Here is a 12,606-nt window from a genome sequence, read left to right on the forward strand (position 1 = left end):
GCGTTAAACTGCTATGTCACTACAAGTGTTCTTCAACAGAGCTAAGCATCATCCTCACTTTTTATCTGTGCAGAGTTGCACATGACAGGTAAACAATATGGAAGCGGCCGGTGCATCTTTCTGGTCTTTTCTTCTTAATTAGCACATCATTTAAACCACCTCACACAAAAAGGAAAGCTGAGAGCAATTTAATAATTGAGATTCATAATCCAATTAGTCAACTAATCGTTTCAATACTATTCATCATCAGAATACTCGTTAGTTGCAGCCCTAGTTAGTCTCAGCTGCATTCTAACCATTGTTAAGACCTGGTTTATAATTCTAGGCTGGGTTGTTGTTTTTTTTACGTGCCCACCCATAGATGTGTGATGTAAACCCACTGGTTGCAGAGTGATCAAGTCCTCATGCTACTTCACCTGGGTGTCCATCATCCCCTCCCCCACTGAATCATGGGTCCACTGGAAGCATTGCTCCCATAGTAAGTTGAGGAAAGTTCAACTCCTCAGGCATCAGCACAGGTATGAAATTGTATTACTTTGTGTTTCCATGACAGCCCTATATTTTTCCCCTATATTGTGTTTTCCACCACTCTGGGCATACTCTACCATTTCTAAATTACGTGCAACTGTGGCTGGAAATGATTGCCAGCATTACTTTCTTTTGCAATGTATGTTTTTGTGCTCCTCATAAATTACAACGTGCTGCCAGCCCTTACTGAATCCTAGCTCAAACATCTGGAGAGCATCCAGTAGTGGAGTCAGATCGGGTCGTGAAGCTTTCACAGCATCAACAAACTGCACCAGAGAGCCGTACTGAGACCATCTCTTCAGAAAGGTCTCAGAATGGGTGTTTGGTGCAAACCAGAGTGCAGGTGCTGTGTTCACACCGATCCAAATCAACTGCACTCAAGCCCAGAGTTCCTTTGGGTTGATCTTAACAGTGCCAGTGTGAAAACACCCTTAAATTCAGGCTGCATTTGACTTTATCAACAGGAGGCAGAAACGAATCTCGCGTGTCAAAAATCAGCTCCATGAGGCTGATCATCTTAAAGCACTTTGGGATTTTCTGATTATTAAATAGGACGTTTTTTTTTTACCTCCCACCCAACCCCTTTTCCTTTTTTAAATTTTAGTCAAAAAATGTTTTGAAAAAACAACTATACATGCTATTCCAGCTGTCCATGTTCATGTCGCCGAAAAACAACTGAACAGACTCAAAACGGAGCAACAAGCAGAGCAAACACCCAGGAGGGGAGACATTTACCTGACATCCTCTCCCTCCTCCAGTATTGACAGGCAGATGGTGCATTTCTCTTCTGTATCTTCATCTGCTCCCTCGTCTTCCTCTTGCTTACCATGCAGCTTTCTCTGTTTGTGAGAAACATTTGGAAACAACTTTTGATGTGCAGCACTGGTCAAGCAAACAGCTCCAGCACTTTAACTGGGTCGTAATAATCCTTTTAAAAATCACTGAAAACTCTTCAAGTTAAACACTAACAATCAAAATATTAATAATCTTTGCAATGAAATATAACATTTCCATAAAACTTAAAGGTTTAGAGTTAACAATTCAAACAAAAAAAACAAACAACAAAAAAAACTTAAACTTTGGGGACAGAGAGAATGGTCATTTTGTCCTGAAACAGAACAAAAAAATAAATAAAAATTCTACCTCTTAATGCTAAATAAAAAAAAAAGAAAGAAAAAAACATTTAAATTAAAAAGGTTTTAGCCGAATTCCCTGGCCCCCAAGAAAAACACATATCTAATGTACACGTGAGCAGAGACATGTTTCCAAATTGATTTGTTCATTATTTCTCACCGATTCTGGTGTTGCGTTCATATTTTTCCCAATAGATGCCCAAGCTTCAGGGGTTAACTGTTGGTCAATGTCTCTCTCCAACACCTTCTGTATTGGGTGGCAGGGTGTTAGATTGCTTATTTAGATACATTTGGAAACCACTAAGGAAACTTTTCCTCAATAATATTCGTCATAGCTGCAATCGCTGGTAAAAGACACTATAGTATTTTCTAAATGTTGGACAAACATCAGAGGTTTGAAAAAAGTACAAAAGACCACTGCGCACTCTGTCCCAGAATACGCTGTAAAGGCCATGCATAACTACAGACACCATATGTTGGAAATCTAGTAAACAGTAAAGCAGGGAGGAACAGTGTGCAGTCTTTACCTTCTTGTACTTGTGTGGGTAGGTGCACCTCTCTATGGTTCCCTGAGAGGCTCCTCTGTTCACAGTCCCCAGCCGTTCCTCTAAATGCAGCAAGTCCTGGTGGACGCAGTGCAGAAAACACTCAAACTGACATTTAACACAATGCAACTGTACAGGCAAAATGTTCTATTGGAGTTCATGTGCTTTTAACTAACAACATTCCAGCTATTTAATTCAGTAATGCCCACCAATTTTGTGATTGATTGATTGATTGGTCTCTTAGTCTTGTTTCTAAAAACTCTGTCATAAAATTTGCATTTTAATTTAGCCAACTGTTGCATCCAGATGTGAATACCCAGAGAATTAAAATAACATATAAATCCAAATTTTCCTTTACTTTTATTTCTTAATTTTCAAGATGAATCGCATTACAGCTGTGGACGACTATTAATCAAAGCAGCAGTCAAGCATAATCAAGAATTTACAACCTATGCAAAATTCTAGTATACTATTGTTAGATAGTAATTTTCTGGTCTCACAAGTTACTGTCAAACTGATCCTTCAACTTTGAGCGAGAGCACCGAATCACCAAAACTGTGATAACCATCATAACTAAGCATCTAAGGAGCTGGCAGTGTTGAACGACCCTTCTGCCCGCTGTTGAGGCCTCAAAGCTCTGTTAGTTCCTGCCACAACTGCAGCTTTTGATAAATGCCTCTAACTACACTGTACCAACTCAGTGAGTAAAGCTAGATGAACAGAGATATCTGGATTTCTTTGGCTACTGTCTGTGAAAACAGATACTGTGGAGGGCCACTCAGATGTTACTCTCAGGTGCTGAAACTATGCAAATGCTCACATTAAAGACAGTTGTCTCATTTTCAAAAGCAGAAAATAAAATATATCTTCAAAATGTTCGTGCGCTAGGGTCAGGGTTGGTGTAGAGATACGCACATTTTCCCGTTACGTTTTTCTTATAAATCCCAACCTTTGCGTAGAAGATGGCGTGCGCATCTTTCAAGCCCTGTTTTGTGCGCACGCAAGCTTTATAAATGAGGCCCCAGGTCTGGGATCCTTGTCACTACAGTCACTTAATATCTGGGGGACAAATGTGAGCTGGGATTTGAAAGGACCCCCTACACCCTTCGGATTAGTTAACACCAACAGTTTGGTTTTTACTAAGATTCTTGCTTGCACTTCTGGTTTTTGGAAAAATATATTCAATAAAAAAGACAGAATCCAAACATAAAAGCTCCTGCTCATGTTAGGTTGATTTCTGCAACAGTGAACAGCAGCGAGCAGCTGTGAGAGCAACACCAGAGTTGTGGGGTCTCTTTTTACAAAGCGGGTTCCGTTGAAACTGAGTATGTTGGACCTGAACTCAGGGAAACTTGAATTTCTGTTTTACAAATTGAGGTTACTTAACCCCGAGCAAGAGAGTTTAGTTGAGCTGGTTTCAGGAAGGGTGGTAATACATACTCAGTCTGTTACCGCGGTAACTGACTCTTGAGTAAACCTAGTCAAGAACAGGGTTACTTCAACAGACTCCGAGTTACTTTCTGTCTTCTTGCCTTCATGAAGTTGAAACGACTTAAATTCCATCAGACAATCAATCATATGATGTGCATTTTACTATTCTAACAATGACATGTCGCATTTGTCTCATAAAAGTATTTTAATGCTCCAAGTAGATTTTAAAGTGGTCAAATCAGACTTACTCGTGATTATGTGATGGTTTTTAAATTGTGTTGTCTTTTGTCACAGTCAGCCGATTGGCTCTTATTCTTCTGAGCAGCAAAAATGTATGTTCATATTTCCCACTAAACAGCCTGGGTTATTAATTATATAAGCTGATATTTACTTGCACGCCAGTTTTATTCATAAAGACATGGATACTGAACATACTCTATTCTCTCACATTAGAAAGTGAATGATTTGAGAAACGTGACAGACTTATAAGCCCCTATCCCTTTTTCCATTTTAACTCACACACATGTCCAGTTTTATTCTTTTTCCAGTAGCCACAAAGTCATCAAGTAGCCTAATTAATATCATTTAAAAGTTGATATTATTAAATCATAATATTATTATTTATTAATATTATTTTCAACTGATTCAAGTTTTTTTAATTTTATTTAAGCAATGAGGATCGCGCCTGCTATGCTATGTCCTGGTGAATCACGATATGGGAGCTCAACTGCAGTGGCTTTTTATAGTCGCTGTAACTCAGAGTCAACATACTCAAACTACCAACTCTGAACACCTTTCCTGAAACCAAAAACTCAAGAGTTTTTTTTAACTCAGAGTTAGTTGTTTGTTTTTTTTTTTTTAAATCGGTTTGTTGAACCTCCATAATGAAACATGTCCCTGATTCATTTTGCTGGCCGTTGTCCATCTTTTCACAAGTCTTATGTCTGTTCTAATATGAAACAGCAGCATTTTACAGAGACAGCGGGATCAATTATTTGACGCTCCTTGGTAACCGAACTGATTGAAATATTTGTAAATACAATTCAGCAAGAGCAAAAAATGTATCAGACAAACACAAGTGTTAGTATTCAGATAGCAGAATATACAGTATTTGTGATTAACAGAAACATTAGTGGACATCCTGATGTCCTACTTGCTGTTCAGGTGACAGCTGACCAACATTTTCTATGTATCAATTCATGTAGAGCAAGTAACTGGCTTTCAACTCCATATTGACATATTTTTATGCCAAATATGAGCAACACTCTTTATATCTGTCCACTTGAGACCGGATCATCCAGCACACATAATAATCCCAGGTCTGAACAGGTTCATGGTGAGATACCGAGGTTTGAAATAACTTTCATACATGTGTTGGGAAGGATTTTCCTTTACCGTTTCCTAAGACAGCAATGTTTACTCAGGTCCTGCATGTGTTTTGAATGCAAATTAACTAACATGTGTCTTGTGACAAGATTAAAATAACAATGAGTCATGTGGAGATGAAATCAGCCATTATCAAGTCAAGAGCAACGAGAGCAGTGATGAATTAAGCAATAACTGGTTGTTATGCATTTTTCTTACTTTTCCTCAGGTTTATAAAAACAAATGTGAGAACAAGCAGAAGCTGTACTCACCTCATAGGTTCTTCCAAAGCCAGTCATTCTAGATGAAATGTACCTAATGTGTGGGTAGGTCACTTCAGAAATGGCAGTGTGCTGGGAGGGAAAAGCAGTGCATGCACAGCAGATTACAGTTAGCCCTGGGAAAATTCTTGCAATACAGTTTTCAGACAGTATACAGGTCCTAAATGGAGCAAGTGAGTATTGTTGAACATTTCTGGCCAGGTTAAGATGATGCCTTTTCTAAATCTGAATCTTATTTTTGAAAGTTATTTAATTAAGAGTTTCCAAAGGATTCTGAAAGTGTACTCAAGGCAAACGTGCAATGATGAAGGTCACGGATGTATACATTTTAAAACTAATGAACACAACTCCACAAAAACTGCCGACTAAATATGTTCCTGATGTGGCTCAAGGACCCTAGATTTGTTGAGTGAGCACTTAAATGCCACTATTAATTACTAATGCATTATTCATGTGGTTCACAAAACTAATCTTATAAAATAAGGGGCTCACACATTTAATCTCTGTTACACTTTGTATGAAAATGATCTGTCGTCGTGTATGCTAATAGGTGCGTGTGTCTTGAAGGCTTCTCTTACCATCAAGGGGAAGGAATAGTGCTGCAGTCTTGGGGGAGTATGGTAGTGGGGCAGGTGGGAGTGCAGATGCCCTGAAGTGTACGGTGCCACGGGTACTCCAGCCTCAATGCCAAGCTCCCTGTTGACAAACAGTGGAGAGTCATTATTATATCAATACTTTCTTTACTAAACCCCTAGATCAAAAATATAGAAAAGGCAGAATAGCAGTAAATATATGTAAAGCTAGATTAACTGATATGACACGTGACTGTTGTTGAGACTAAAACAAACATCTGCCGCCCTCAGTGATGCTCATACTGACCATGCAGTTCTCTGCTCAGGCTGGCGAGGGTGGGAAGACATAGTTTGTGGCACATGGATGTGGTGTCCATGCCCGTAGTTGGGATGCATTCTGTGAGGGTGTGGAGGTGGACGCTCATGTGCTCGCCTGCAAAGATGAGGTAAAAAATGCATGTTCCACAAAGAAAGACCTATAATTCTAATCACATAAATCCATGACGCCAATACTTACGTGGGGTGCTGCATCATCCTCCGCCTCTGGACCTCCATCCTTTGAAGCATCTCGTGCTGATGGAGCCTTTGCACTGAAGGCCCCAGAGCTGGCATGTGGTGTGTCAAAGTCTGATGGTCCGTGGGAAGGTGTTGTGCCAGTGGGGCGCTTGAAGTAGAGAGGTGATGAGTAGAAAGAGGAGGGGGAGGGGCAGGGGGCACAGCGTGACCTGAGGGGTGGGATGGCAGAGGTGTATGAAAGGTGTGGGGAATGAGAAATTCCCCGTGTGGGGGAGGTTGGGGTGCAAGCTGGGGGTTCCCATGGGAGTGATGGCAAGCTGAGGAGGGCTGATGATGCAGTGAACGTGTCAGAGCGCCATCTGGAATTATCAAGAGGAAAAGAATAAATAAAAATCAAAATATAAAACATATTTAAAGACTGAAAATAAGGATAGTTAAAATAAAAAATACATAAAGGGATTTTATGTAATACTAAGTCAATACTTATGGCACTGACTCAGACATAATATTTAGCAGATGCGTTTGTTGTAAACTTGTAACCAACAAATATGTAATCCCGCTCAACAATGTGGCTCGCTCTGCAGAACAGATATTAAGGCATTAGAAGAAAGGCATCGATTCTGAAACAGCCTTATTTTGAAACTTCATGCCAGCAGGCAAATATCTTTACCCACCAAGTCCCACATGATGCATTTGTAGCAACATTTTTATTATTAAAATTAAACTTACTAAAACATGTTTTTGTTTCAGAGGAAATTATTTTGTTATCGTGTTATCATCCATCTTTTGGAGCGGCAGTGAAATAAAAAGCCAAAAAAGAAAAGAACAGAGACACGAATGACCACCATCTCCATATACAACAGGGAGCCTTATACCATCACTCTCCATACTGAAATACTCAGAGTAGCGATTACCTTCCTCTGCCTGATACAGTACTTGGCATATTAAGCATCAATTCTGTTAGCTACCATTAGTAATTATTTTTTAGGAATGCATCAGTCTTACACTTTTAGCAGGGCTAGAAAATAAGTGTAAAAGGCAGTAGCAGATGCTTGAAATTCTGATGACTTGTGCTGCAAACTACTCACAAGGTGGGTGCATATAATGTCTACAGGGCTGGGGTTGTGTTTGTGGCGGAGCCACCATGGAGGAGCTAAATGAATCCACCACAGCAGACTGGCTGGGCCCAGGGGTGGCGTGTGAAACAAAAGCAGGAGGCCGTGAGGTGGAACCTGGGCAACATGGGTCAAAGGCTGAAGTGCTGCCATGGAAACTAGCCCCGCTGTTTCCACTGCTTCGAATGCTGCTGTTGCTCAGGTCCACTGGCAGAGTTTGCTGTGGGAGGAAGCCAGAGAGGTATTATAAAGAGATTATAATATTGAGGGAGAAAAAAGTGCAAGTTTCCCCAGGTGTCTGAGTAAAAACTATTCGGAGACATTAATGATTAGATGTGCCAAATAAAAATGGCCAACATTGACAATATCTACTTCAAGGCTGCTAATGGTGCCCCTTTTTAGGACAAATGTCTAAATCCCGCACTACACAAAACACTTAATGTAGTTGTCGTGGAAACCAAATTCACGTAGATGAATTTACAGAAGATTATACAGCCAAGTGAAATAAGATAAACAAAAACTAAAGCAAACCTCTAATATGTTGCCACCAATAACAGGCAAGTGGCCAAAGAGAAAAAAAAAATGCTTGTTAACAACACTGGCGTTATGACATATGTATCTGACAGCCATGTGACAACAGCATTACACACTGTAGTTCACCGTTTGTGATGTAAAAATCCGACTGTGTGATTACGAAGTTTCTCCAGGAGGAGGTGTAGTCTGACAGCACTTTGACAGTTAGAAGTAATTATTCAATTTCAAATTAAGGAAAACAAGTAACATTATCATTATTGGTTCAAATTACAAACTGATGGCAGGTGTAAATTATTCGTACATCTCTGTCGTCTCTCCCATAAAATTTGCCTTTTTCTTGGAACCAAAATCATTTAAATGATCATCAGAATAAAAATAAAAAGGTTATATATTCAATATAATTTTCAGAGTTGGGAAATTACTCTCCTAAAATAAATAAGGTAGTATCAGGTACATTTTTGATGGAGATATTATTGTATTTGAGAAATATGATGGAGGTGACAAAATTTCATCAAGTTCCTTCATCTGATGAACACACTGCACTGTTCTCCACATAGGAATCCTTATGTAGCGACTGTGGATCAGTGGACTATATAGTGAGTAGGGCATGGTGTCATACATACCTGGTCATGGTAGTGAGCTGCATTGCTGCTACTGCTGCTGCCACCGACTCCAGCACAGTGGGGAGGGAGAGCACTGGGGCGCTCCACATGGCAGCTCGGCTCTTGAAAAGGCACAGTGCCTGGGGGCTGCGGTGCAGGGTGATGGACATGGTGGAGAAAGTGGTGAGCATTGCCGTGACTGTGCTGAGAGGCGCCGGTCTGCTGAGAGGACGATGCTTGCACGCAACTTGGATGGGAGTGGCTGAGGGGCAGGTGTGCAGGGGAGGGGCCTCCACATGGGGAGTGCTGCTGACAGCAAGATGGAAGTCTGGGCATGGCCGTGCCTGCGTTTTCTCCTGCAGCACCTGACAAACTTTGCCTGTTGTCATCTGATGAGAAGAAGATTATTTGTCAAAAAAAGTACAACGTATCATTTGCCAGGTTTGCATCTTTAAAAAGAAAAAAAAAAATAGAATTTCAAATGTTTAAAAAAAACAATAATGAGACATTAAAAAGACACAAGCTGTCTTTGCAAAGGAGATAAGGAAATGAATATATCCAGTAGCTCATTTCAATGAGCCGTCGTACCATCTGTGGCTGTGCGAGTAGATCCACTTGGCCTCTGTGTGTGCATACTTTCAGGGATTGAACCTGGGCAGCTAGTGGAAGGGCCTGGGGCATCATTGAGCTCTGAGGTAGAGGCATGATGAGAGGATGATGAAGATGATGACCTGACTGACTGAGGGTGAACACTGCCGGAGGTTGTTGGCACAACTGAGAGATCTGTGGAACAAAGAAAAAGGACAGTTAAAATACAAAGAAGATCGCATTAATGAATTATGGAATAATAGGAGTAATTTCATCTAAATATATGTGTCAAAGTAGAATACATCCAAAACAGTTTTGCTTTCCTTGCTTGAGCTCCTTGTGGAAATCAGTTACTAATAATTAAAAACACAAACAAAAATTAAAGCTGCAAGCAGCGATGAACGGGACCTCGCGTGTGCAATTTTCACCAATAATTTAAAAGTCAAATATGATGTGTGACAATGACGAACAATCGGTCATTTGATTCAAGATGGCCGACTTCCTGTTGGTGTTAGGGTATTGGAGAGACTTTTTGGTGCGATTTGACATGTTGTACATGTGTAGCGAATTTTGTTTTTCTGTCAATCTGGGGCAACGGACTCGATTGTATAATTGTATACATTTTCAAGGGGGCGCTACAAAGCCATTTTGCCACGCCCATTAATGCAAACCATCAAATTTTTCGCCAGGCCTGGCTTGCGTGCAAAATTTGGTGACTTTTGGGGCACGTTTAAAGGGGGCAAAAAGGCCCTCATTTTGTCAGAAGAAGGAAAAAAAATGAATAAATGAATTCCTACAGATACAATAGGGCCTTTGCACTGTCAGTGCTCGGGCCCTAAATATAACCAATTTAACAATTCATTGTATGCAATGCTACAGGAAAAAGGCAGCAAGTACCTCTACCCACCCACTCAGCCAACTTCTGCCGCTTATTGGGGGCTTAGTTGAAATAAGCAACAGCTGAAGCACCCGTCTCCAGACCTCGCTCTCCCAAGCCATCTCCTTCAGCTCTTCTGTTGTCCATGGAGGTGTTCCCAAGCCAGTTGTGAGAAATGTCTAAAACATCTACCCTATACTGTGTCTATGCAGCATCCTGACAAGACTCAAACTCATCGCTTGAGTGTTGAGACGCATAAGCTTTGATTTTTAGCTCAGCTCTCCTTTTCTTGTATCAGGCCATTACAGCATCCACATGACAACCAATGTTTCATCAATCTGTCAATTTTTTAGCTCAAAAACCTAGAGATATTTCAACTCCTCCTTAGCAGCAGCAAGCTATTCAAAAAAAGGAAGGTCAATCTACCTTTTTCAATTGAGGACCATGAGCTAAGACTTGGAGGCACTAATTCCACACAACAATTCAGTCTTCTGAAGCACCACAGACCACATGTAAACCTTCTCTATGTTCATAAGACATAAGGGTGGACAAGCAAGCTCATGTGCAACTTTGGTATCCCTGTGAGGGCAAAGAGCTGGTACAGCAATTACCTCCACTCTCATCAGTTTTACGACACTGTACCAGTGTCTATTTGTCTGCAGAGGTTAGGTAACTGAGCAGCAAACCTTATTAAAATTGCAATGCATGCACTGTATCAGCTTTTTATATATCCACGAATTAATTTTACCACTTTCTCCTAAGACGTGACTGAACTTAAAACACATGCATAAAAAGTTACAAAACATTCTTCCTCTTCAGGAAATAAAGCACTCTCATGCTAAGTTTAAGTCACATTAAAAATGTCTACAGATTTGATTCCAAAACAGCTTTTATTAGCATTTTTATTATTTCTTGACTTTATTACTCATTTTAAACCCTTATCTTAACCCCAAACTGGCCTAAATTGCTGTGGTGAGGTGAAACAAACAAATCAAAAAATCTGTTTCAAACACATGCAACACAAGTCAGATTAATTGCAATGTTGATTTTTCTAATTTTGTATTCATGTGCCTTTTACTTTTAAAGTTATATCTTCAAGGCTGATAGTTCTGATGCATCTGAAAACACTGTTTTCTCAAGAATCTGGTTGTGGCAATGTGGTTTGAGCAGTCAAATTTTGCTTGGTGCTCTTTTTTAAATATATAAAACAATCACAAAAAAATCCACATAACCAGTTAACCTGTGCACGATCCTGTATTTATCCAGCGTGCGTGTGCATTAAGGCAGGATAGGCTGATGCTAAGCACAAATTGTGTGTCTGAGTGAGAGATAGTTCCCAACTGTGGGTAATAAAGATTAAAATAAAATACAATAACTGCTTGATTGTTGCCAAGTATTTTTACATGGCTGTAAATATACCTTTGGTTCGTGACTTCTTTTTTTTTTCTAAAACATATATAGTTTTTACGACACCACCACAATATCTTGGAAATAAAACCATCACGATAGGATCAAAGTCCACTCTTTCACCTTTAATTTTCTCAAAAATATGTTTCTTACTATTTAGGACGTAAATTCCATTTTTTGTTGTTTTTTTTAAACCTGCAGTCAATGAGTGCCTGAAGTCCGGAGTCCTTTTTTTTTTTTTTATTGCTCCTTGCAGCTGCCTTGTCAGGCCTTCACTGCAGCCACCTTCAGGTCCTGCATATTTGTGGGCCTTTCTGCCTTCAGTAACTGAAAAGCATGCTCTACCACGCTGAGATCTTGAGTTGCTTTCACAGTAGGTTTAGTGTAATAAACCATCTGCCCTCACTGTCAGTTTCGAAGTGTTTGGCTGAAAGTGAGCAGAGAGTTTTGTCCCATCAACCTCAGAATTCATTTTGCTCTTTCTGTCAGCTTTCACATAATTAATTAACACAGATGAACCCGTTCCACCAGCAGCCTAATGACGGCCTCCTTCTCTTACATAGAGATATCCTTGGACTTCAAATTGGTACCTCCAGTCGAACAGCTGCCAAATGCCTTCTATCTGCTATCTTGGTCTTCATGTAATGAGAGAATGGACCAGCCCTGTATCTTCTTTTAAGTCAATTATACAAATATGTTTAAGCTCTTTGCTTCATACGCGTGTAATTCTTAAATGGTTAATGTCCTATTATTTTTTTGAGCCTCTGAAATCAAAGCTGACGGTAAACACTTTGATAACATTAATTGTTTTATGTCAAACGCATTATTCATACAGCTTAGAGATGACGGATAACCAACAGGCCACGATATGGTTGAAAAGCTCTTTCTTGATCCATATTTACCATCTTCATCAACAGTGAGGTCCACAACCTCGCCGGCATTCTGACGCAGTGGTTGGATGACTGTGGAGAGTCTGTGACGTCCACGTGGTTCCTGGAGACGATTCTGGGAGCAACTATTGGTCCAAATCCTTCCCAGACCCCCCACCGAGCGTGACCTGCAGACACACAAGACATTAAAAACACCTGTTGCACAAAATGACGGTGAAGGAC

The 12,606-nt window shown here is 40.2% G+C and overlaps 1 protein-coding gene across 2 annotated transcripts in view; it reads right to left on the reverse strand.

The window, feature by feature from the left end:
• Nucleotides 1-12,606, reverse strand: part of rnf111 (ring finger protein 111) — a 36,038-nt gene that overhangs the window by 2,545 nt on the left and 20,887 nt on the right. The window contains exons 4-14 of one of the 2 annotated variants that reach the window (XM_061743508.1): nt 12,397-12,551; nt 9,211-9,405; nt 8,644-9,011; nt 7,460-7,706; nt 6,373-6,730; nt 6,163-6,288; nt 5,862-5,979; nt 5,275-5,355; nt 2,189-2,284; nt 1,822-1,908; nt 1,264-1,367 (exon numbers count right to left, since the gene is read on the reverse strand). In XM_061743508.1, the coding sequence (XP_061599492.1) occupies nt 1,264-1,367; nt 1,822-1,908; nt 2,189-2,284; nt 5,275-5,355; nt 5,862-5,979; nt 6,163-6,288; nt 6,373-6,730; nt 7,460-7,706; nt 8,644-9,011; nt 9,211-9,405; nt 12,397-12,551 (1,935 nt within the window). The remainder of the gene's footprint in view (nt 1-1,263; nt 1,368-1,821; nt 1,909-2,188; nt 2,285-5,274; nt 5,356-5,861; nt 5,980-6,162; nt 6,289-6,372; nt 6,731-7,459; nt 7,707-8,643; nt 9,012-9,210; nt 9,406-12,396; nt 12,552-12,606) is intronic. The other variant, XM_061743516.1, reaches the window with a different exon arrangement.

This window comes from Cololabis saira, chromosome 2, assembly GCF_033807715.1.
Source record: "Cololabis saira isolate AMF1-May2022 chromosome 2, fColSai1.1, whole genome shotgun sequence".
Lineage (NCBI taxonomy): Eukaryota > Metazoa > Chordata > Actinopteri > Beloniformes > Belonidae > Cololabis > Cololabis saira.